Source organism: Ursus maritimus, unplaced genomic scaffold, assembly GCF_017311325.1.
Source record: "Ursus maritimus isolate PB19 unplaced genomic scaffold, ASM1731132v1 scaffold_19, whole genome shotgun sequence".
NCBI classification, from domain to species: domain Eukaryota; kingdom Metazoa; phylum Chordata; class Mammalia; order Carnivora; family Ursidae; genus Ursus; species Ursus maritimus.
In genome coordinates this window covers 23001546-23027622 of record NW_024424341.1, presented here as the reverse complement: position 1 = coordinate 23027622, position 26077 = coordinate 23001546, and the positions used below count along the sequence as shown (strand labels likewise).

General features: G+C 51.5%; 1 protein-coding gene across 1 annotated transcript; it reads right to left on the bottom strand.

Moving 5' to 3' along the window:
* Nucleotides 1-145: 145 nt before the first annotated feature.
* PSKH1 (protein serine kinase H1) lies at nt 146-25810 on the bottom strand. Its single transcript, XM_040633475.1, has 3 exons — nt 25690-25810; nt 13329-14355; nt 146-2464 (listed from the first exon to the last, which is right to left on the bottom strand). The coding sequence occupies exons 2-3, from the start codon at nt 14283-14285 to the stop codon at nt 2147-2149; spliced, it is 1275 nt and encodes a 424-aa protein (XP_040489409.1). The 5' UTR covers nt 14286-14355; nt 25690-25810; the 3' UTR covers nt 146-2146.
* Nucleotides 25811-26077: the final 267 nt, after the last annotated feature.

The window sequence follows — 26077 nt, the reverse complement described above, 5'->3', positions numbered from 1 at the left end:
TGAGAGTACCCCCCGACTTGGGACTCTTGACTTCTGGCACGGCAGGTGTTGAGTCTGATCTTCCTAGAGTAGCCATGCCCAGGCCAGGCCCCCCCATCTTTCCTCTTCCTCGGCAACCCCCTGATCCACAGCAAAGAGCCTGGGCTGTCAGAATGGATGGGCAGCCTTCCCTGGGGAGGGCAGCCTGTTTATTGAGTACAGAGGATACATTTACAACTGGAGTACACAAAATAAATAACTGCACATTCTGCAGCCAAGGTCCATGGCATAAAGGCCCAGGTGGGCCTATCAAAGGCCCAAGTCTCCACATGTCCTCTGTCCTACCCTTAGGACCAGGCCTACCTTGGACAAGAGAGGAAGTAAATCCCCAGGGCTTCAGGCCCCCGAGGCACTTGGGGAAATGGGAATTCTGAGGCCACAGGACTTGGACTCTCCGCTGCCTTGTGCCAGGAGCACTGGGGACAGAAAGAGATGTATAAGGCACAGTCGGCTTGGCCCAGAGTGGTCTCTTTGGCTTTGTTTCTCACTGGAGGTGGCACATGCAGAAAGAGGAGGGCCTGGCCCAAGGCTACCCACTGGGAGAAACAGTGAGGGCCAATCCCTCCCTGCTGGCAGAGGTCCTGCAGTCTAGCTAAGGCTAAAGCTGGGCACCAGCTCCTTCCTACCCACTGAAAGCAGCTGTGGAGGAAGGGGACTTGGGTTCTAGCCTGGTTTTGGGGGGGGTGTTACAGGGAAGGCACCATGACGGACATGGGGATGGTCTGGCTCAGGCCTCTGGGAAAGCAGCCACCCAATTCCACCCACCTCCTGCAGGGGCTCCCTCCAGCCTGAGATTTGGCAGAGCCCAAGCTGGAAGAGTAATGCTGTGAAAGGAAGCAGAGACAGGCTGGACCAGGCAAGGCCAGCTGTGAGAAGGCCAGGGCCCCAGGCACTCAGGGTTCAGAGGCAGGTCACACAGTATGGCTAAGTTCCAACTGGAGCTGCACAGCAGCTCAGCAGAAGGGGAGGGCTGAGCAGACTGGGGACCTTTTCCTCAGCTCCTTCCCACTTTTTCTAGAGGATGAAGAATGAGCACAGTGGTCAGTCCTAGGCCGCCCATACTCCTGTCAGACACTAGATGGCGCCTTCATGCAGCTGCGAGGAGGGAACAGCAGAGCCTGAAGGGAAGGGGCAATGGGCAGTACCAAGGGTGGAACCAGGGCTGACACTGGAATCTTGATGGGGCTCTCCCTGGGAAGCCCCTGGCCTCTGCCTTGGCCCCGGTGCCCCCATTCCCCAGGTAGCAGCAGTGGGGCTCCCTTTAATCCCCCACAGTTGGGAAGGAGGCACCTAGGGAATAGAATGGGCATCCAAGGGGCGGGGGGGGGGGAGAGGTGATAGAGGGCTCTGCAAAGAAGGTACTGAGAGCAGTGGGTTGATGGGCAGGAGGTCTCTCATTGGCAGAGAGAGGTTGGAGCCTGGAGCAAGCCTGCTACCAACATGGCCACATAGTCCAGAAGGGCCAAGAACTATGCCATGGCCCTACCACCAGAGGTTCTAGCCAGTCCTGGGGCCAGGAGGGGTCCCTGGAGGCACCACGAAGGAAGCCAGATCTTGGGTGGGAGGTGGAAGACTGTTTGGACTTAGCCAGGGGCTAAGAGTCCAGCTAAGGCACAAGCTTTGTGCCTCCCTGGGTCTCTCACCGGGCACAGATCAGGATGCAATGGAGGGGGGGCCAGAGAAGGTTCAGTGAAGAGGGTTTCAGAAGTAACTGTTCCAAAGAGTCCTGGGACCACAGAACACACTCTGCCCGGCACTACATGCCTCTTGGGTCTTGGGGAAGAGCCAAGGGTGAGGGAGCATGAAGGCCAGGTCCTGCCCCTTCCCCAACTTCTAGCAGAGCAGTTGGCCACCAAAAAGAGCACTGGTGCCAGGCCAGGCTCCCAGCTCACAGGCCTCACAGCCCCCTGGGCTCCTTCCACTCTGTCACACCAGGCTCAGGCCCAGGATAAGAACGGGGGCTGCTGAAGGGACAGAGAAGGGGCGGGGGCCATTCACCTGCCACTGGCCATATGGGCTTATCTCCAGAGAGGGCACTGGGCCCCAAGGGCATGGCAATGAGTGGCCAAGCTGGGACCGTGGTACATCTGCACCGCAGCCAGGGGGCTCAGCCATTGTACTGCTGCTGGTAGCGCAGGTTGAGCTCCCGCAGTTCCCGCTCCCGCACACGGCGCGACTTGTTGGAGCGTGTAGAGCGGCTGGAACGCGTGGACTGAGCCGATTTGGTGCTCTGGCAGCGTGAGGAAGCACGTTTGAGGAGGTTCTGGGAGATGGAGCGGTGCAGATTCTTCATGGATGAAGAGGCTGCCATGCTCACCACCCATGGGTGTCTCAGGGCCTGCAGTGCAGTCATACGGGCGCCGGGGTCCACCGTCAGCAGGCGGTCAATGAAGTCCTTGGCCAGATTGGACACACTGGGCCAGGGCTAGAGGCCAAGGACAAGCATTAGAGCGAGAGCACTCAACATTGCTCTCCCTATCCTGACGATGCCACCACCATGGCACTTAGAACTGTCCAGCAATCCTGCACTGTCCCCCTAGAGAAAGGCACTGCCCGGCTCCTCCCAAGTACAGCATTCTGGGCCTCCCTCTCCCACCCAACACTGGCCCAGGCCACCAAGCAGAGGCTATTCTGAGCAAGAAGTCCACACAACAAACAGGAGAAGGACCTGCTCCCCTTCCCAAGCAGCAAACTTCTAAGTGCCCTGCACTCAAAGTCTGGCTCAGAAAGGTGGCCCCTGTCAAGAACCCCCACCTACCCCAGGATCACTATAACTCAGGGGGATTTAAAGAGAATGACCCAAACTTTCCCCAATATCCTGAGCCAGACTTAAGCTCCAAACCCAGGATGTCCATACCAGGCCACTTAGCAGGGAACTTCCTAGTCTTTAAAGAGAGGACCCACCCTCAGTCCAACTGACAAAGTGGGGATGGATAACGACTGCATTCCCTTCATCACCCTCCGCCTCTCAGCCATGGGGAGAAAAGGAAGTAAATCAAGGCAACTAGATTTCCCTATCTGCTGGGCGGGCAGGGGGCTCTTGGGGGACGGGCAGGACCAGGTGACCTTCTTTCCAGTCTTGGAGCCACACAGGCGGGCCTGGCAGTGCTCTGCACCAGCCTCATTTTGGTACCTTCTGTCCTCGGGGAGACACTGCACAAAGCCTTCTCTGCTACATGCCCCCACGGCTGCCTCAGCTCAGCCATACACCAAGTGGCTGTCTGTCCCAGGGCCTCCATCTGGACTGCTTATACAGACATTCACCTGGCTGAATCCTTAGGTTCTCAAGGTAAAGGACACCTACTCAGACTTCCTCTTAGTTCCCAGAGCTAAGCAATTATTCCAGTGATTTCAAATTGTTTGTTCCCATTAGACCATGCTAAGCTGGATGAGCCCCCGTGCCCGGTGCGAGGCATACAGAGGCCCTCGAGCCCCTCTGCTGGAGGATGGCAGACACAGTACCGTTCTGAGTCCCTGCCTTCTGGGGGCACTGTGGCATGGGCTCGGATATTCCCAAAGGATGGATGGCTAGGACCTTTGTTGAGCCTGCTGCACGTTTGGCTGGGATGTGAGGGGCACCATCACCCTCCTTCCTACCAAATGAGGTCTGCCTCTTCCACCCAAAGGTGCCCTTCGCCTTGGGGGACCCCTGAACTCACTCTCCAGGGGGATTCAGGAGTATCTCAAAGCCCGCATTCGGGGCTGCTGCACACCCCGTCAGCAGATACACAACACTGACTACTGCTACCCCCAGTTCAGCTTCCTCATTTTTTTTTAGGATTTTATTCATTTATTTGACAGAGAGAGAGAGAGACCGAGCACAAGCAGGGGGAGCAGCAGCTCTCCCCTGAGAAGCAGGCTCTCCCCTGAGCAGGGAGCCCGATGTGGGGCTTAAATCCAGGACCCCGGGGGATCATGACCCAAGCTGAAGGCAGACACTCATCCAACTGAGGCACCCAGACGTCCCCCCACCAGTTCAGCTTCCCTGACCTCCACTTCTTCCCCAATACCCTTCCCCACTTATATACAGGAGGTGGAGGGGGGCACCAAGGAGAACACTCTTCTGGAGTCCTTAAAAAGAAGTGGGGCTACTTGCCGTGCTACCCTAACCTGCTTTGTGGAAGGCAAATCTCAACTTTCACTGAACTGAAATGACAGATCACACTCCCCTTGGTCCAGCCCAGACAGAAGAGGGGCAGCTCCTTTGCAGATGACAGAGTAAACAATGGTGAAGCTGGACTCACAAGCCAGGAACGTAAACATAGATGGATCAGAGGCACCCCCACTTCACATCCACACCCGGTCAAACGAAGGCCCCCTGCAGCTCCAGACTAGTCCAGTGCGGTCTTGGATGGGCATCTCACCAGACCTATCTTAGGGGTTTAAGCACTTCCATCTCCAGAGTGGCACAGGCTTACACCAGGCATCGACCCCTGCTGCTCACCGAGCGGCCAGCCTGTTAGGGACAAAGCGAGTCACATTGATCTGCGCCTCCTGCTCCCCCAGACGCCTGCGTCTCCAATTACTGTGTACAAGCAGCTGTGCACAGAATGCGGATGAACTCATTTGTCTGAGGGCCAGCCCCGCCCTCTCCGCAGGCCCTAGCTCTCCTCATCTTCGAAGAGCTGTGAGCAGCTGGGCCAGCTGGGACCCCCAAGCCAATGTGACTTGAGCCATCCTGACCTGAGAATTGGGCTGTGCTAATGGCACCCAGCCTAATCCTCACACATGAGGAACTAGCAGCAGGAAGGCAGGAGGGCCAAACACAGGAAAGTGGTCCTCAACCCACCCCACTGACAGCGAGACAGGGGCTCAGAATGTACGTCAGAACACTGGCCCCTGGGAGCCCTGCCAAGTCCTCCAACAGCACTCAGCATGGAAATGCAAAGCTTTCCACACTCACCCAGGGCCATGCTTCTGGCCAAGTCCAATTTAGTACCTCCTAAGAAAGTATTCAACACCAGCAGACCAACCCATCTCTTTCCCCAACATGCTTGGGCCTCTGGAGTCAGTCATAGGCTGACTGACTGGCTGGGTAACATTCTGGGCATGAGAAAAAGAATAATGATAAACAGTCATGCCTTTCAGTTTCCATAGCTCTAGCTTCTAGCTCTGGATAAAAAACAGAACTCTCACCTCAGTAAAGTTGGAGCCAAGTCAGGGACACATGTGAGGTTCAGGTGGCTAACAGAAGGGACAGGCTCCAGGTACTACCTGACCAGTCTCCCAGAGGCTTTTACCTGTTTCTGGCCTGACACAGAGCACAGGTCATTGAAGAGAATGTTAAATGTCTGTCTGCCTTGCCTCCAACTCAGGTTTCCCTCTGCTGTGGAATCAGAGGACAACTTCAATACCCAGGGTGAGAGCCTACACCCTTCTTTCCATGAGCCTCTTCTGAGCTGTGTGGGTGAAGGGCTGGGCCCCATCCTGAGAGGACAAGAAGAGGCTGTGGGAGGAGGGACATCACTTCCACCCTCTTTCTGACCATCAGGCTAAGCTGGCTCTCGTTTTCCTAGTAGCCCCCAGAATCCTTATCCCCTTGTAGTTAGGGTACCTATTTTTTTTTTTTTTAACTAAGCTCTAGGCCCAGTGTGAGGCCCAACGTGGGGCTTGAACTCATGACATTGAGATAAAGAGTTTCATGTTCTACTGACTGAACCAGCCAGAAACCCCAAGGTACCTACTCTTGATGTTATAACAGCAGAGAAGCCTAAAAAGGGTAGGGAATCCAACCCTCCATTCAAAGGGAGGCACCAAATCAGAAAGGACTTTCCACTCCAGCTCAGAGGATGCATTTCCCTACCTCCTGGCCACTTTTACTTGTTCTAGCTCTAAGGTCACAAGGGCCTGGAAAGAATACTGCCCAAGTCTCTACCAGAAATCTTGCCTTGAGCCCAAGGGCTAAGGGAACAAAGGATGGAGCCAGCTCTCTGGCCCAGGCTGCCGAGAGAGGAAGCTGCTTCTTTCCAGCAGCAAACCCAGCTCACAGGACTTGCCCTAGACTCCCTCTGGCAGGCAGGTCTGGCCACTCTGGCCACAGTAAGTGAGGAGAGAGAAAGGTCTGGTCTCTCTTCTGGATGACATCTGGGTGACAAATTAAAGCGTTAGGCTGCAAGCCCAGAGACCTGCATTCTAGGTCTACCTTCTCTGTGTAACCTTAGAGAAGACAAGCCTCCTCACTTTTAATATGAAGGAGCCAAATACAGTGGATTCTAAGCGTCTTCTAGTTGCTAAAGTTCCCGATTCTAAAAAGATGATTTCCTAGCTTTCTTCCTCACTTGGCTGAGCATGAGGAGCAAAAGCAAAGCATCTAACACTTAAGTGGCCTGGACCCCTTGACCTCTATGGGTTTTCTTCTAGCCCATGAAGACTCTGGGAAAGGTTCTCTGGCAGAGAAGTTAGCCCCACCAAAGAGCTGCTAAGGGAAGGAAGGGAGGAAAGTAGCTGGGCTTTGCTCCCATGACTCAGTCTTCCCTCAGCTTTGTCTCAAGATGTATTTTCAGACCCAGCAATTCCACCCTCAAGGGCCTCCTTCCTGTACTTACGTGGGCCTGAATGAGAGCAGAGAAAAGAGCATGTTTCTGGGAAATGGAGCTTGGGGCTTACTCAGGAGAGCAGAACTATCAGTATGACAAGAACAGCACACTCTGATGTGGCCCATGAGGCAAAGGAATTTTAAAAAATTCAGCAGAGCTGGACATCGTGTGGCAGTGGAGCCAGCAACCCCTTCCTCTGGTCAAGACACTCACCATCCTGGTGCCTGGGCTTCCAGACCAGACAAAATCCACCACGCTGGGACCTGGCAGGGGATGGGTGGGGGCTGAGCAGCAGGAAAGAGGACCTAAGGGGAAAGAGCCTGAGAGGAGAAAAAGAAGGAAGATAATAGAGTTTTAAAAAGAGGCAGAGAAGGAAGATAAAAATAAAACAAGAAAAGGCGTGTCAACTTAAAGGTTACTAAAGCTGTGTTCCGAAACTTGAGATGAGTAATAAAATGAACTCCTGCGCCCCCACCTGTCCCTGCCAGAGTCCATAAAGTGAAGGACAGGGACAGGAGGGAGACAGGGCACAACTCAAGAGTCAGGAAGGATGCTGTGTGCTCGCTTAGGAATCAGGGGGATGTTGGGAACCTGTGCAAGCAACTAAGTCATGTTTGCTTATAACGGTGTCTTGGAGCAGCCCTGGAAGCTTCTGGATTCCAGAGCCTGATGCACAGTGGTCTCTTTTATCTCCACTCACAGATTCTGCTGAGGCCAAGCTAGCTCTTAAAAAAAAAACCCAAAAACCGAAAACCTTTCTCCCATTCTAATTTCTGAGACAGTCTGGAGCCCTGTGGCTATTATTAGCATGTCACCCCCACGGAAGCCCGTGTTCCTGAACCCTGGGTACAAAGGACCGGGCGCAGGGCAGCTACTTGGTCAACATGGGATGGTGGGATGAGTGAAGAGATGGAGACTTCTTCAACAAGCTGGCCACGCCACACCAGAGCAAAGCTCAGGTCCGAGCAGCACACGTACACCGGGAGACAGACAAACTGAGGCCAGGCAGGCATGCACAAGAAGGGGGACCTCGTGCGATGGGAGAACTGACCGAGGAAGGAGAGTCTGGAGAGGCGGGGCCGGTGGGGACTGGTTGGATCAGGTCCGCTTTAATCATCCCATCCACCTGCGAGTATGTTTCCACCTCAGTGGGGGCAGGAGGGGATGAGTGTGGGAGGCCGTCAGCGGATTTAACGAGGTCAGACTGTGGGAGAGACAACAGCCGTGGCAGCTCCCACAGGAACTCGAGAGCCTAAAAGTGACAGGGCGTGTGAGTGGGCAGAGCTACCCAGGTGGAGACAGACAATGAGAAGAGCAGGAGAGGGAGGGGACAGCAAGCACACTAGGCATTGCTCAGAACACAACCGATGGTGCAGCCCTTTGTTGGAAAGGCCTCAGCGGGGCCGGGGGTGGGAGACAGCAGTGATAAAAGAGGCTCCGACCCCAGGTTAATGAGAAGCTGGAGGTGGTCAGGGCAAAGCGTTTTGGTAGGAACAGCTGAATGTGGCAATGTGGGGACATGGGCATCTGTTTCTGCCACCACAGGAGAGTACTGCGCTCTGGGGACTGTGTAACCAGGGCAGCAGTGGCAGAGGGAAGCCTAGAGGACAGGGCTCCAGGGAGCTAAGGGGCAGACCAGAGGTGGCACAGGAGAGGGAAGCTGCCATTCTCCACACACAGCCTGCCTCGAGCCCCCACCAGGAGGAAGCCACCCCTGCCTTCCTTTGAGAGGTCTCCAAGCATAGTGACCAGTGAGGGTCCACTGCCTACGCCTAGTGGACCAAATCATGCGACCTCCCAGTGACCAGTCAGGGCTCTGGACTGTCAGCGTTTGCTCCTACAGTGAAGGACAGAGACTCCTCTGTTACCTACTGAGTACCAGGAGCTTCGGTGAAGTAGGAACACCCCTTCCAGAGGGATCCCTCCTGGACAAGTATGGGGGCATCTGCTTGTCCTTGTGGGATCCTGGCACTGAGCCAGCACCATCACCCAGCACTTGACACCCAACAGCCACCAGCAGAGACGCAAGGAGGAAGTGCTTAGGAATACCTCACAGGAAAGAATTCTAAATCAATTTAGAATTGATCAGCTTTTGAGACAGACACAGGAGTCCATCCACTTTCTCTGGGAGCAGGAAGCAGCAAGGGAAGAGTGACGAGCTGATAGTCTGTCACAGCCCCCACCCACACTGGAGGTGGGGATGTGAGGCAGTTAAAGGCACCCAGCAGAATCGAAGCATGAGCCTCGACACATGCCACCTGCCTCCCCTGCCTTCCACCTGTTGCCTGCAATGTCCAGTCTCCAGCTCTCCCACATCTCTGGGCAAGTCCTCTCCGTGGCTCTAAGTCAAGGTCCTATCCCTCCTCAGCTGGCTGCTCCCTACCAGGGCAGATGAACCAGGCTGCCTGACCACCCCCTCATAGCTGCTGACCCCCTTCATCTAGAGAGCAACAGGACACGGTACATCCTCTGCACCTTCTTTTACCTTCAACATTCCAGGGCAGAATGACAAGCGTTAGGGTCACTTTAAGTGGGGAAGTAAATGTGAACTCTGGCTCCGGGCACTCATCCTATGGCAGGGCTATCAGAACTACAGGATGGTCCAGTTCTCTGCCCCTGAGTGCTCGCCCTTGGCGCCAAGTGGATGGGTGGTCCGACTGCAGCCCAGAGGCCCATCCCTGGGAAGCCACCTCCCACCAACACGATCCCCTAGGTGATGGCAGACTGGCCCTGTAGGTGGCCTTCCCTCCCATCAAGATTCTGTCCCTTGCCTGGCAGCACTCGCTCTCCTGAACAAGGCAGTGTGAGAACCTGTGCCCAAGCCCACGGGTTCCCGGTGCAGTGGCCCGGGCTTGCCCACAGCTCAGAGAATGCCCCAGCAGAGGGCGACGATTAAAGACTGCTGAACCCGGCAGGCAGCAAAGCTGCTGATGGCACCACTCTGCCATCAGTCCCACAAGAGCCTCTTCATCCGTCCTGACTCTGGGAATAGAACTCTTGACAAAAGCAATGACATTAGGCCAGCAACGTCACATTTCATGGGCAGTTAATCACAGAATCTCCAAGTCAGCGGGACCATAACAGGCCTCTAGTAGGGGTCTTACAGATGATGACTCACCTTCGGTGTCACTCCTTTAGAAACAGCTGCTCCAGCCCTCCTGGAATCTTTCATGACAAGAAGCTTCCTCTCTTAAGGTGGCCCTTTGTGTCTTCAGACTGCTCTGCCACTCACACAGGCCTTCCTCACATCTGGCCAACAAGGGTATCCCCATCACTTCCAACATGACCCTGGCATGGCCCTCTCTACTCCAACACCCCTGGTCACCAGGGAAAATGCAGATTTCTCTTCTCAAAATAATCTGTCACAGCCTTCTCCTTCCCAGCACTCTCTCCTCTTCCAAGATTCCAAAGCTGCTCCTAAGCAGGTCTGGCCAGCAGGCCACTAAACACCTCTCCAGCAGGCTCTCCACTTCTTTCCAGAGCCCAGCCCCCAGAAGAGAGCACTCCCAGCCAGCAGGGCCACGCCCATCTGCCTGCCAGCCAGTCACTTCTGCATCCTTTCCCAGGGCATCACCAACAATCACGGGTGCTTCCCTCAGGAGAAGCCAGGAGCAAGTACCGAGAACATATGATTGATACACAAGCTGTCCTCAAGAACCTTACAGGCCTGAGAGGAGAGATGTCCACAGACAGCAGCCCAAGAAAGTGCTGAAGCAAAGACTCCAACAACAAGCTGAGGAATGTATGTCAGGGAACACAGACTGTGAGGATGGAGAGGCCAAGAATTCTGACACCAAGACGGCCTAGATTCAAATCCCAAGGCCTGTCATGATCTAGCTGTGAAACCATGGACAGGTTACTAAACCTCACGAGCCTGTTTCCTCATCTGTAAAATGGGGATGTTACACCCACCTGGCAGCACTGTTGCAAAGATTAAACATGTTAGATATAGAACCCTTAGCCCTGTGTCTGGTACTACACAGTGGTCACCACTATTCTTAATGGAAGCCTTCTTTGAATCAAACCTTTCAGAGCTGGTCAAACTTCTAATGCCGACGCTGGGCCTTCTCACTTGGATGGCCTTCAGAAGGGCAAATGACCAACACACAGAAGACAGATGGCTGGACTGAAGGTGGGGGCAGGACCCAGCCCTAGGAAAGGGGACCAGCCCAGCCACATGACCTGAGCCCCAGAGCTCATGTTCCAGACTGCCCAGGCCTAGTGGTTAGAGGTGAGGCCTTTACTGGCAGGTGCGTGCCAGCAAAGTTTGTTCTACGGCCATTTCCTACTCTTAGTCCTTTCTCCCCAGGCAATCCCAAGCTTCACGGGGGATGGAGAACTGGCTTTCGTGTCTCTCTGCATCTTCCCCAGGTGCATTTATGGGTAGGCAATGGTCAGTGGAACAGACAGATGTTTGGTCTCCACCTCAGAGAGCATGATCTAATGATGAGGCCTCCTCACCCAGGAAATACCCCAGACAAATCCCACCCAAACCACAGCTCTCTGCAGATGGTGGTAGAACCTGTTGTCAGAGTCAGTCAAGCTTTTAGGGACAGATGTCATCAGAGCTGGCCAGGAATTTGACTCTGGAACTGGGAACTCATGCTTTCAGCTTCAGATAAATGGGGCAGGGAGCAAGGCTGGGCAGTGCCCCCCGTAACACTGGGAGCCTCAGACTGTTTCCAGAAGAGCAGGAAACAGTCTCAGGATCCAGTCTTGCGGCTATGGGAGGAGCAGGAAGCCTGAGTCCATTCCTCACCTTATTCATTTGTCATTCTCCCAGCCACAGATAATCAATAGCCGGTTAGCAAGACTGCAAGCTCCAATTAGATAAAATGCTTGAATAACAATTGCCAGAATTAGGAACTCTTGGGCAAGCCTACAGACTTTCAGGAAGAATCTTCCCTTGGTCAGCATCTCTTGGGAAACCTCCCTCTCTACTGTAGCTGAGCTTGCTACTCCCTCTGCCAGCCAGACCCCCAACAGCCTGGCACCACACAGAGCTCCTGGCACACAGCAGGCCAGGCGGGACCTTGGCACAACACTGCCTCTGGGAGGTGGATGCTGGGTCTTCTGACCTGTGATGAAACCTGGCCCAGAGGGTGAGGGAGGTGCCCCCTGTGACTATGCCATCGTAGCCTAGGCTTCCCAGCCAGTCAGCATTTGTTTTGTTGAATCCATCTGTAGCAAATAAGACATGAGAAACTTTAGGGGAGAGCTAAAGAAAGTCCCAGTTTCTCCTTCACCTGTGGCCAGCAAAGAACTAGCCTAACGATGAAGGCTTCCCTCCCTTCCTCTCACCACTCTGACATGTGACCTGGAGATCCCCCTAAGGAATGCCAGCCCCCATCCTCACAGGAAGTCCTTGACTGCTTGACTGACCCCATGACCACGTCTGGAAGCTAATAAGAATTTTGATGGAGCACAGGACCTCAAGCACTGAAGACAAAGTGGCAAGAGGCTTTGGGGTGACGCCTGCAGGAAATGCTGCTCTGGGCCAGTTGGCTGGAGGCAGAGAGGGCCCAGTCCCCAATCCCTGGAAGGAATGCAGGGTTTCAGAAGGGAGCTGGTTCCTCCCCTCCATGTGGGTTATTCAGGCAGGCCCAAGCCTGAGAGGAACACTGTGGGGAGCACTCTGCAGGGGGCACTTGGGGAGGGGCCCTCGCTGCCTTGGCAGAATCCTGCTGTCCTGCAAAGCTTACTTCACCTCCCATTTAAGCCATCACACATTGTTATTCACCACCCTCCTGAGCCCACCATTATGCTTACAGCACCTGCTGTTGCCTAGGGTCAGCCTCATCTTCCCCACAGTCAGCATCCTGCCTAAGGACCAACTAGCTTTTTCTTTTTGTGCATCTTCCTTCAGCTCCCAGCAATGCTGAAACCTAACAGATTTTTTCAGGTATCAGGACAATCAGTGGATCCAAAGACACAAGCCGATGGCCTGCTGGTTGAATCTGGCCTGCAGGTTAGTATTTGTTGGCACACAAGGTACTACTTAAATATGTAAATAGAATTCCAATATTTTAAGATCAAATTTTCTGGCTTCTCTTGAAAAAAACTGGAATGTCTGGGTGCAGAGACTCCTCTGGGCTGTGTGGCAAAACTGGACAGAGATGAGCAGCAGCGGCTCCTTTTGACAGGTCATGGTCACTCTAGCGTGTCCCAGTGCCCATGGAGCAGCTACTGCAGCCACCCTGGCCCACGTGCTCTAGCCCAGCTCTGAGCTCACCTGCAGCTGCGGGGCCCCTGTGCATGCGTCTCCCTGCTTCTTTGCCTGAAGACTTTCTCCAGCACTGGCTGGCACTCAGGACAGCCTGGAAGTGCCAGGGATTTAATGCCCCTCCCCCCAAAGAAATTCTCAACTCTTACAGGAGTCAGTGGATTAAAACCCACCCACCTTCTTGTCCCGAAGTGGTACAATTCTGAGGCATGTGCCATGTGATTATTCACAGGGTCCCCAGTGGGAGTTCCAGTGACCCACAGTGGCAGTCCACTCCATAGGCCCTTTATTGGCTTCCTCCCTTTCTGCCTCACTTTCCTACCCTTTGCCTGTGCTTACTGGACTCCTATCCCAATTACATTATCTGCTCCCAAGTCTCAGGGCTCACTTTTGGAGAAACCCAAACTAAGAGACCCTACTAGTCTCACTTCATCATTTTTTACATTACCTGCCTGACCCCATGAACATGACGCTCAGAGCACATGCCCCAATCAAGTGCTCCCACCAGCCCTGGGGCAGGGCAGACTCACCTCCCCCGAGTAACTGTACTTGCCCCTGAGGATTTGCCGGTACAGCCTGGTGCGGTTGTCATCCTCAAAGGGCATGGTGCCACTGAGCAGGATGTAGGCTATGACACCCAGCGCCCACATGTCAACTGAATTGGTGTAGGGCTTGCGGACCAGGACCTCAGGAGCAATGTACTCGGGTGTGCCGCAAGTGGTCTTCATCAGGCAGTCGTCACCCTTCTTTCGGGCACTGGCCAGGCCAAAGTCAGTGATGATGATCTTGGAGTCAGTGCCTGGGTGGTAGTAGAGCAGATTTTCAGGCTTGAGGTCTCGGTGTGTGATGCCCAGTGCGTGCAGATATCGGACACCATCCAGCACCATCTGCAGCACCCGCGTGGCATCACGTTCAGTGAAAGAACCCTTGGCGATGATGCGGTCAAAGAGCTCTCCACCAGTGGCCAGCTCCATCACCATGTACACACGCTCCTGTGTCTCAAACACCTCCACCAGTTGGATGATGTTGGCGTGACGCACCCGGCGCAGCACACGCAGCTCGGACTCACATACCTCCCGCCCTTCCCGGTACTTGGTCTCAATCATCTTGATGGCATAGGGCTGCCGGGTGGCCCGGTGCTCCACTCGTACCACTCGGCTGAAGCTGCCTCGACCGATGAGGGCTTTGATGTCGTACTTGGCTGTCACACGTGGGTCAAACTTAGCCCTGTACTTAGCCACCCTGGCTCTGCGTGGTGGTTCTGAGGGAGGCTCTGTGTGGCCGCTAATGGGGGCACCAGGGCAGGGGTTTGCACACTGACTGGCTGCTGGGAGCCCGGCTTTGAGAGCACCGACACTGTCCACCTCTGTGATGAAGTGCTTGTACACATCCTTCTTAGTGCCACTGAAGGGCTCCACCTTCTTGACGAGATCCAGCTGGACATCCTTTGGCGGCTCAGGAAGGACCTTGCTTGTCCCACAGCCCATCACGGACACGGGGGCATCCTCTCCAGCGAGGTTGGCAGGACCTGCTCTGCAGGCAGTGCCCCGTCTACACCTATGCACACAGAAGAAAGGGCAAGTCAGCATAGCCAGGGATACCTCTGAAAGGATACCAGCCATCCTACTCATCCCCTCTCCCTTGCCCCTCAAAAATTGTAGGCTGGAGACCTGACTCTAATATGGTTCCCTAGAAGGGAGGATGGCGTTGGCCCCTGAGTACTCGATGGAGGGTCCAGATGAAAGGCTGGGTCTGGGCTCCATGGTCTTTTTTTTTTTATTATTTTATTCATTTTTTTGTCAGAGAGAGAGAGAGCAACTACATAAGCAGCGGGAGCTGCCGGCAGAGGGAGAAGCAGGCTCCCCAGTGAGGAAGGAGCCCGATGTGGGATTTGATCCCAGGACTCAAGGATCATGACCCGAGCCGAAGGCAGACACTTAACCAACTGAGCCACCCAGGCATCCCTGAGCTCCATGGTCTTGACTTACAACTCCCTGGATCTGATTCTCATGCTGCTTTCCAACCCCAAACGAGGGGCAGGAGCACGCACCAGGCTCAGCTGTCACTGCCCCCACCTTCCTCCCTACTCTGCCTGGGTTCCTTATCCTAGTTGAAGTTCAATGTTTTTTTAAATGTTAAAATCATTCCTCTTATTACTCTGACTCATCTTTTCTGAAACGGGGGTGTAGAACATTGGAGGTCTGTTCTCCAACACTATCACCCACGAGGGCTCAGAAAGCCGCTTCTCCAAGGTGCCTCTCATGGATATCTTTCCTGGCCCTCTAAGGCCTCTTGCTGGGGTTGATTTCCTCCTACAACTGCTGCTAACACTACCATCCCTGCCCTAGTTCTCTGACCTAACCTTACTCTTTCCTAGATGGTTCCCATTACTTTGCTAATGCACCATCTTCATCTGGCAGTTTAACACCCTGTTCCAGGGTCTTCCACTTCCCAGTTCACCATATGGATGGCTGAAATGCCACATAATCCCAGAGGAGGCTGAAATCAACACCAGTAAACTTAGGACCATAAGCCTTGGCACACTGCCACCAGGTAGCTACCAAACTAGCCTGCACTTCATTCAAGAGACAAAGGGGACCTTGAGCTCAGAAAAGACACTAACAGTTTCATCTTGATGTGACTCAGCCTGTGGATCAGGGTACTCTGCTTCCTCGGGATGAGGATCCAAGAGCTTCTCCATTTGCTTCTCAGAGATGTTCCAACCATTAAAACCCTATGGCTGGGGGGGGGTGGGGGCTTCATAAGGTGAAGTGCCGAAGTACTGCTTTCCAGGAGTTACTTCTACCCTGGCCATCCTTCTCTAAGTCTTTCTGAGAGGCCCATGGGTGCAAGAAGACAGCTGAGAATTGCCTACTGATTATGACATACAGAATTAGGGGTAAAATTATCAATTCAGATCAAACACTTATTAAACATAGTAAGGGGGAAAAAACAGCTTTTTTCCTTCCTGTGTAAGGAAATAAAGTTCTTCCACACTGTATATTTCTTCACTCTATGTCTCTCCTTTACCTTCACAGAGAACAGTTCACCTTTTTTTTTTTTTTTTAAGATTTTATTTTTTTAAAGTAATCTCTATACCCAACGCAGGGCTCAAACTCACAACCCCAGGATCAAGAGTTGCACATTCCACCAACTGGAGCCAGCCAGGCGCCCCTAGAACACTTCATTTCTGATACCTTTGGTCACATGTGTGGTGAGGCCCCACACCAAGCAATTCTGTAACACCAGCCAGATGCCCTACAATTTAACTCAGTTCTGATACTATCTACCCAAAAATATCGTCAGATCCCACAGGTTAAGGGCTCAGTTCCCTAAGACTGCTCCTTCCCTCAGGCACACTTCAGCGCAGGTCACAAGCCTGGGTATCACCTGTGCTGCCGCTTTTTTTTTTTTTTTTTTAAGATTTTATTTATTTATTTGACTGAGAGAGACAGAGAAAGAGGGAACACAAGCAAGGGGAGCATGAGAGGGAGAAGCAGGCCTCCCATGGAGCAGGGAGCCCGATGCGGGGCTTGATTCCAGGACCCTAGAATCATGACCCAAGCCGAAGGCAGATGCTTAACAGCTGAGCCACCTAGACGACCCATCACCTGTGCTTCTAACCAAACGGCCACAGATTGGGGTCCCAACAACCCCGTCCTTGAGTTCAATTAATTTGCTAGAGAGACTCCCAGAACTCAGGGAAATACTTACCTACATTTACCAGCTTATTAAAAGATACAGGTGAACATCCAGATGGAAGAGATGCACGGGGCAGGCCCACACCCTCTCTGGGGGCCCCACTCTCCCAGCACTTCCATGTGTTCACCGACCCAGAAGTTCCCCGAACACCCTACTATTGGGATTTTATGGAGACTTCATCACACGGGCATGATCAATCATTAATCCATTTTCAGCTCTACTCCCTTCTCAAGAGAATTGGAGGCAAGGCTGAAAATTCCAAACTTCTAATCACAGCTTGAGGCTTTCTGGTGACCAGTTCCCTTCTAGAAGTTACCCGGGAGCCCACTCAGAGTCACCTCATTAGAACAAAAGACACTCCTATCACCCAAGAAATTGCATGGGTTTCAGGAGCTTGTATCAGCAACTGGGGTCAAAGGCCAAGTATCAGAACGAGAGATGCTCTTCCTGCTCTTATCACTTAAGAAATTACAGGGTTTCAGGAACACTGTGCCAGGAACTGGGGTCAGAGATCCATATATATTTTATCTCACAAAACATCCACTAGGTGCTAGGGATAGGGAATGAATAAGACATGGTCCAATGTAGATTATACTTTAAAAACACACACAGACACCTAAGTAAAACGTGGTCACCAAAGTCAGTGAAAATGAAGAAAAAAGCATAAAAGTAGTTCATTTCAATATAGCACAGTGTCAGGCTTGAGAAACAATAGATACACGTAGAGTGACACAGAGGTTAGGGAAGGCTTCCTGGAGGTGACCCCCACACTGAATTTAACGTAAGAATGAGTCAGGTGAGGAAAGGTGGGAATGGTGTTTCAGGCAGAGAGCAAAACACTCTCAAGGATTCAGAGGCCCAGGGTGATACCCTGTGCCTGGGAACAGGCAGTTTGGTGGTATGAAGACAGGACTGAGGGCAGGGTGGGCTAAAGTTCTGGAAGTAGCAGGAACCGGGTTGTGGAGAACAGCACACATTAGGGTAAGGAACCAGGACCTTCCAGAGAGGTGACCAGAGCTACCAAAGGGTTACAAAGAGGCAATCAATCTGTGTTTAGACAGAAGTGTGAGGCGGAAGTGTGAGGCAGAACTGGTGGAAGGTCAAAGTAGGTTAAAAGGGCTGCCGAGGAGGGTGGTGGCCCAGACAGCAGGGTGGAATGGAGAGATGTCAGCAGGCAAACAGACAAGGACTAAAGGTGAGACATAAGGAAAGGAAGGAGAGAGGGCTGCACTCTAGTCCCTTGCTTGGGCTCCTGGGCAGAAGGGTCAGCCGCGTAGCAGGAGAGACAGATTCGGAAAGCAGTGGGAAGAGATCAGTTTTGGGTGTGTTGCAGTGCATGTGACATTAAAGTTGAATCTGACATTTGAAAAGAGTCAGTGACAGAGATTCCATGGCTGACCAAGGGTGGTGCTTGGGGCCAAGGGGGCAACACCTAAAAACCCCCACCCGCAGCCGCTGGAGAAGCCAGCAAATGATCCCATCAGAGGCAGCAGAGGGAGACCCAGGCAGGTTTTGCTATGGCAGCCTGGAGGTCACAAAGAACCCATAGAGGCCACCAGATTCCAGCGAGTCGAGGGCCTGATTCTAAGGTGGTGATACTGACCAACATGGCTAACTCTTTCAAGGAACAAGCTCATCACTGAAATATACCCGAGACCTCGAGTAGATAAAAAGGAGGAATCCGGAGACCACAAGGGCTCAGATTTTAATCAGCATATCAATATGACTCTCAGCAGAATGAGGTACCTTTCCCCACATGAGGGGGAAAGATTCCTCCACGAACACAAGGCTCTTCCATATTTGCTGCAGTTCTCGCCCAAATACCCACTATGAGATCCCACATAGTGGCTTAGGAAATCATGTTTAAACAAAGGCATTTAGAAACAAGGCTCCTTTCCACAGAGGCTAAAGATTAGAACTGTGAACTCGTTAGAACTGCAGACTCATCTCTTCTTTGGGGAAAAACACAAGACTCTCAATGCTGTAAAGGGCTGAAGCTCAGGAAAAGGACAGTTCCTGGGCCAGGATTCCTGAGGCAGAACACAGGCTCCTGATCCCCAAAACCACTGGTGAGCAACATCTACCACCAGAGAGAAGACAAACAACACAGGTGACCCAGCACAGCCACTCAAATGTCGTCTCCCTGGTGAGGACGCAGCGCCCTAGATCCACGAAATAAATAATCGTTTCCAGGCATATGCACTGGGTCTTTTTGTTTAAATGTGCACATCTAGTCTGGTCCTGATGAGAAAACCTAAGGTTTACAAAAGAAAAGGCCTGACTTCTCACTTTAAACAAACAAAGCCTGCACAGGGATTTCAAGTCAGCAGTAAGAGAGCCAAGGACGTTCCCTCTCTGACCTTCCTACTGCCTTCCTGGGACATAGTTTCTCCCACATTTGTTCCAATTAGAAACTCTTCCAAGATAAGCTGATACTGGTACTCCACCTTCCCAACTACAGAGGAAGAATGGAGGAGAGACGCTGCTAGTTTTGGGAAGGGGCAAGAGCCGACAGCCTCCAGGTTGCTCCAGCCCCACAGCTGCTCCACACGCCAATCACATCTGTTAAATTTCCGTTGCTCAGAGGTCAGGTGAAAAGGCAGACATGGGGACAGGGAAGGAGTCTGACAAAACTTCTGGGAATAAGGGCAGAGTATTTTCCTGACCCCCCCCCACACCCCCGCTCTCCTCGGTATGCCCCTAGCACAGTGACCAGGGTGTGAGAAGAGTCAGGAGGTCACACTATGCCAGCTATCACAAGTCACCATTCCCTTTCACGACACCAATCTTAATACATCTTGCAGAAAGAACTGAAGAACTCTCTAGAGTCCCTCCACACACTCAACTCCCAGCCTGATCCCAAGCACTCCTTGAGGAGTGCAAGCATGTTAGACAGAGCGTGGTAGCAGGCATGAGCATTCAGCACCCCTGTCCTCACTACAGAATGACAGGCCAAGAAAAGCAGAAACTTGTCCACAGCCACTTTATTTTTTTTTTTTTAAGATTTTATTTATTTATTTGACAGAGATAGAGACAGCCAGCGAGAGAGGGAACACAAGCAGGGGGAGTGGGAGAGGAAGAAGCAGGCTCACAGCAGAGGAGTCCGATGTGGGGCTCGATCCCATAACGCCGGATCACGCCCTGAGCCGAAGGCAGACGCTTAACCGCTGTGCCACCCAGGCGCCCCGTCCACAGCCACTTTAGACAGCGACGGCCAAGCATGGAACCAAATCTCCCAGTTCTCCATTCAGAGCTCCTTCCATCACAGGGGAGACTCTGGAAGTGCCTGGGGCTCAACAGAGCTCTGCCTCCTTGGGTCAAGGCCTCTATCCTTCCTCCTAACACTCAGGGGATGAATCAACAAACCTTTACTGAGGGGCGCCTGGGTGGCGCAGTCATTAAGCATCTGCCTTCGGCTAAGGGCGTGATTCCGGCATTCTGGGATTGAGCCCCGTATCGGGCTCCTCAGCTGGGAGCCTGCTTCTTCCTCTCCCACTCCCCCTGCTTGTGTTCCCTTTCTCGCTCGCTGTCTCTCTGTCAAATAAATAAAAATCTTAAAAACAAAACAAAACAAAACACTTTACTGAGGACCTTTTCTGAAGGGCCTGTATTATGAAACCTCCCTTCCAAGTACAGTCTGGGTCACGCTGCTCACTGCTGTACTCTAGAATGCCTTAGAACACTAGAGTTGTCAGCCCCTTGAAAAAAGAGGCCACTTCTCAGGTTTCTAGAACTCTCTGGCACCCAGCAAAGTGCTGAGCTCAGAGCAGGCATTCATGTTTGTTAACAATGAATGAAAGGTGATCTGGCTCTTGGATTTCTATTTACTGCAAGGCAACAGTCCCAGAACCTCAGAAATTTTCAAGTGTCAGGAAGAGGCCAGACTGGTGATTAAACCAGAGCTGTGCTCTTTCGGTGCCTGTGTAAACGTCCTCGATAACAAAGGAAGCTAGAGCTCTCAGATCTGTCTTACAGATTGTTACTTGAACTCCAAGGCTAGTTAGTCCACAAGCTGCCAGACTTGACCACATAGGAGAGAGAGAGAGGGCAGGGGCCTAGGATGGATCCTGAAACAAGTTCCTGGCCACAGAAGTAGAGTCTGTGGCTGTGTCCCAGGCAGGGGCCCACAGGCACCCTGCCCTCTCCAGTAATGTCCCCTAAGATTGTTCTCCACAGAAAAGTTTTGCAACCTTTCACCTGCAAAGATCTCTATATCATGCTCCCCTGTTTTGAAAGACTATCTATCAAAATGAAGTAGGCAGTCATCTCCCAGTAATCCCAGAAACAACTGCTAAACAACACTTCTAACCATCATGAGGCAAGCAGAGACATCAGGCAAAAGAGCTTGTCACTTTAGATGAAAACTCCCCAACAAGGACCTCAGCAACCTTAGGGGGAGCTATGTGAGTCTGTTTTCTGAAGCAGGGAAACAGACACTGCATCTAGCAATTCCATTTTCAGAAATAATTCTATAGGGGCGCCTGGGTGGCACAGCGGTTAAGCGTCTGCCTTCCGCTCAGGGCGTGATCCCGGTGTTGTGGGATCGAGCCCCACATCAGGCTCCTCCACTATGAGCCTGCTTCTTCCTCTCCCACTCCCCCTGCTTGTGTTCCCTCTCTCGCTGGCTGTCTCGATCTCTGTTGAATAAAAAATTAAAAAAAAAAATTAAAAAAAAAAGAAATAATTCTATAAAACCATTTCCACGAGTATGCAAAGATATATTTGTACAAGCAAGTTCATGGCAATGTTCTTTATAATAATGAAAAAATGGAAATTACCCAAATATCCACCAGTAAGGGATTACATAAATTAAGATAATTAAGATCCATTCATATAATGGAACCCTCTGAAGCTGCTGAAATGAATGAGGTAAATCCATATATACTGACAAAGAAAGAAAGATACCAGTCAATTTTATTGAATGGCTTTGTGCCAGGACCCATATTCATGATGTAATAAGTAGTTTACAACAGTATCTGAAGCATATGTACAATGAGGAGTTAAAAAAAAGATACAAACACATATGTGGAAAAATACCCTGGAAAGGGAAAAGACAAACTGGAGACAGTGACTGGCTCTAGGGTGTGCAAATGTGAAGGGAATGGGTGGGAGGGAGGGAGGGAGACAGACTTTCACTTCTCACTTTACATATTCCTGTGCTGTTGCTATTTTTTAAAATCACTACCACATATTACATTTTTAAAGTTAACAAAAATATATACTGTAGAAACAGAGACTATTACACAATTTTTTAAAAGTGCCAGAATACATACCAAATTATTACACTGTTTGTGTCTAAAGACACTGGGCTTCATTCACTCCTATAATGTTTTAACTTTGAATATTATTTTGTACTAAAAATTGTTACGACTTCTTCTTAGAATATAGTAACTCAGTGTAGTGAAGAGAAGGGCCATATGCACCCCAATGCTCACAGCAGCATTGTCCACAATAGCTAAATCGTGGAAGGAACCGAGATGCCCTTCAACAGATGACTGGATTAAGAAGCTGTGGTCCATATATACAATGGAATATTACTCAGCTATCAGAAAGAACGAGTTCTCAACATTTGCTGCAACATGGACGGCACTGGAGGAGATAATGCTAAGTGAAATAAGCCAAGCAGAGAAAGACAATTATCATATGATTTCTCTCATCTATGGAACATAGGAACTAGGAAGATCGGTAGGGGAAGAAAGGGATAAAGAAGGGGGGGTAATCAGAAGGGGGAATGAAGCATGAGAGACTATAGACTCTGGGAAACAAACTGAGGGCTTCAGAGGGGAAGAGGGTGAGGGAATGGGATAGACTGGTGATGGGTAGTAAGGAGGGCACGTATTGCATGGTGCACTGGGTGTTATACGCAACTAATGAATCATCGAACTTTACATCGGAAACCGGGGATGTACTGTATGGTGACTAACATAATATAATAAAAAAACATTTAAAAAAATAAATAAAAAATAAATGCTTATTTCAAGTGTTAAAAAAAAAAAAAAAAGAATATAGTAACTCGGGACACCACTTCTCAAGGACTCCAGCTAGGTACCAAGCTTTACATGGTAATAACTGGTGGGCAGAGACTCCGGCCTTAGGGCTGAGAGAAGCAGAAAGTTCAAAAGTTTGCTGTGTCCTCATTTTATCATGACCCTAGCTCCACCTAAGACATCCCACCCACTGGCCATCCAATCATCAGAAATACAGACTCTGGCAATGTACCTGGGGTTCTCCTTCCAAAATCCCAAGGTTCGACCCACAAATATTTACTGAGTTCCTGCTGTGGGCCAGGAACTCGGCCAAGGGCTGTAACAGACAAAAAGAAGGCTGCCATAATCTCTGCTCTCAAGGAACTTACACACAGATGGTTCCACACCAAGAGTCTCTCTTATGATGCCCTGTGAAGCCACTTCAAGACTGGCAGTCTGGAAGGGGACCCTAAAAGATAATTTTCCCCCACAAAATGAACACACTACATTTTTCTACTTTAGCATATCAGACACCACGGCAACAGAAGGCTGTCCCAAGAATTAGCTCAGTGATGACCTAGCCAACACAAACCCACTTAATAGTCACTGAGTAAGATTCTTGGAAGGAAAAAGAGTTCAAATAAATAAGTCTCTCTCTAGCTCTCAACAAGCAGAATTGCTTCCGTCCCTCCAGGGCAGTATTTCTCAAATTTTTCTCTGTGTACCCTGGGGTTGAGGGGGACAGCTGTTCTGGGCTATCTGGAAGCTTAAGGCTTCAATACTTTGGCACACCTATAGCCCATTCATATCACACAGTCGGGAAGCTCTGAAGGGTAAAATTGCCCACATAACATGCTATCACTTAGAAGGTAAGACAGAAGGCCAAACCAAAGTCTCACTCATTTAACTCGGAACTGTGACTGACAGAGATCCCCAGTATCTATTTCAGATTCCATGGACAGTAGGATCTGCAGGGGTATTCCATTCCAGGTGAGGTGCAACTCTAGCTCAGTGTCAGAGGCAAACAGGTTTCCTGAGAGCTGCACTTCCTTTAGCTCATTTATACAACTTAACAAGCACAGGAATTGCAATTAGACGGGGACAAAGTGCTTATGCAGCAAACCCAACGTCTAGTGAATCAGCATTCCAAATCTCTTCCAGAGGAATGACCAAGTGCAACTGCCCTAAGTAGAAGCACTGTTTTGTCAGAGCTTTCCTTGATACACAGAAATGACCTCCAGGAAGTCAGAGAAGGCAGCTTCCTACATGAGGCCCAGTCTAGAGAGCAAACAGGCTTCCTGAGATCTCCTTTTGACAAGACACACTCTCTGGGAAAAAGTCCTTAGTAATAATAGTGCCTTCCATTTCCTGAGTTCCAACTGTGTTAAGCATCTTGTATGCACTCTCACTCCTCTGTGCAACCACACACAGTAGGCATGATTATTGCTATTTTGGAATGAGCAAAGTCAGACTCAAAGGACCTCAAGATCTCACAAACAAGAACTGAATCCAAGTCTTTCTGACTCCAAAGCCCATACTACTAACCAGGAAATCACACTGCCTTCCCAAGTATGGGCAATGAGACTACACAGCACAGCTAGCCTTTCCTACTGGACAAAGAAGACACAACAGATTCCTAGTGCAATGGCAAAGATGTTCAACCAGGAAGCAGAGCAAAGTCACCTGAGGTGTTTTTTTCAAAATACAGATTCCTACCAGATTCCCGATCTTTTTTTTTTTTTTTTAAGATTTTATTTATTTATTCGACAGAGATAGAGACAGCCAGTGAGAGAGGGAACACAAGCAGGGGGAGTGGGAGAGGAAGAAGCAGGCTCATAGCGGAGGAGCCTGATGTGGGGCTCGATCCCATAACGCCGGGATCACGCCCTGAGCCGAAGAAGGCAGACGCTTAACCGCTGTGCCACCCAGGCGCCCCAAGATTCCCGATCTTCTGAATCCAAGTATCAGAGAGTGAGATTCTTGAATTTGTATATTGAAAAACTATCCCAAGAGATTTTAGACCATCAAAGTTGACAAGGCTGCACCACCTACCACATGAATATGTGTGCATGTGCAAACAGGAGATACGCATTTGCTGTCCACATGTCAGATCCTGGGCCCCTGATAGGGGCTCAGTAATACACTGAATCTGTTCCTAGTCTTAAACCAGCAAACTGTCCCAGTCCATTCAGCTCCTACTTTATGCCAGGTACAGAGTCAGACACTCATATGCAGACAAGAGACCCAGACCCACCATCGGGAGACACATGATATACTCAACAGTAGTCACGTGAATAAAAGTACAGAGGAGCCAATGGTTACACGTGAAGCAAGGGAAGCTTTTCTCTTGGAAAAGGAAATGAAATCTAAGGTGGATTTTAAAGGACAGATGTAAATTTCCATTCTGGTGACTGGCGTGGGGGTAAAGAAGAGTCTTACAAAATGCCTATCTAAATTACAAGGGTATTAAAACACGGAACACAGCGGGCTCACATGCCCTAACAACAAACTGTAAACAGAAGGCAGAAGTGCCCAGGTGTTGACTTCCCGGTTAGGCCTCTACCAGATTATGAAGAGCCCTGAATGCCTTGCTATGAAGCTTGGATTTCATCCTGTAGGCACCAGGGATCCAATTTCAGGCAGTGAAGGACTTATTCAAATTTTCAGGTGGGAATTATCACTTCAGCAGCTTCGTGGAGGGAGTAGTGAGCGTGGGGAGCTGGGCTTCCCCTTATAAGCTGAAGGATGATGGCTTGCAGAGCAGGCAACCTGGCTAGGCTCAGGCCTGCTTTTTCCCAGCCTGAACACGAAAGCGACCAGCTGCCCCGACAACTGCTAGCGTTCAGTCGCAAAGGAGGGGTGTGAAGTAGGTGCCGTACACGAGAAGACAGTGAGGACAACCTGCTTAGTTCACCCTGACCGACGCCGGCTGGCTGAACAGCAGGCAGGGAAGCTGACCACATCCACCAGGCCCACGCGGCCCCAGACACAGGCTACCCAGCACCGCAGCATGTTTTGAGGCCCGTCCAGCCTCGAACACCAGGAATCCCGAGCAGCCATCGCCTGGACTGCTCCCCAGTCCCGTAGGCCCCGGCACACCGGGCTCCAGCCGAGGGCTCCGGGCTGGGCAGGAATAGGCCCAGGGCGCCAGGAAGCGACCGTGGCCGCAGGTCGTCAGCCCCTCCCGCCCGTCGGGCCGTCGCCCTGGGCCGGGCCGCCTCACCTCACGCGGACGGCGGGGTCTTCGGCGTCTCGGCGGCTGTGCTGACCCTCTCCGGACCGCGGACAGGGTCGCCGCCGCCGCCGCCGCCGCCATCCTCAGGCGTCAGCGTCATGACGTCATCACAGCGCGCGCTTTACGCCAAAACAAACCCAGGCCGCCCTTGGGGCGGGAAGGGGGCGGGCCTCGGGAGAGACCGGCTTTGCGTTTAATCGCTCCTTCGAGCGTGGCCTGCCAATCAACGCCTTCGGGGCGGGGACTTACTTTCTCCCCGGGGTAAGTCTAAGTAACCCTCAAAGTGGCTCCACGGTAGGCAGCGGGAGGGACTTCCCTACCGGGAAGGTAAAGAGAAAGTGTCAAATTTCTGGTTAGGGCAGAAGGACGACCTGTA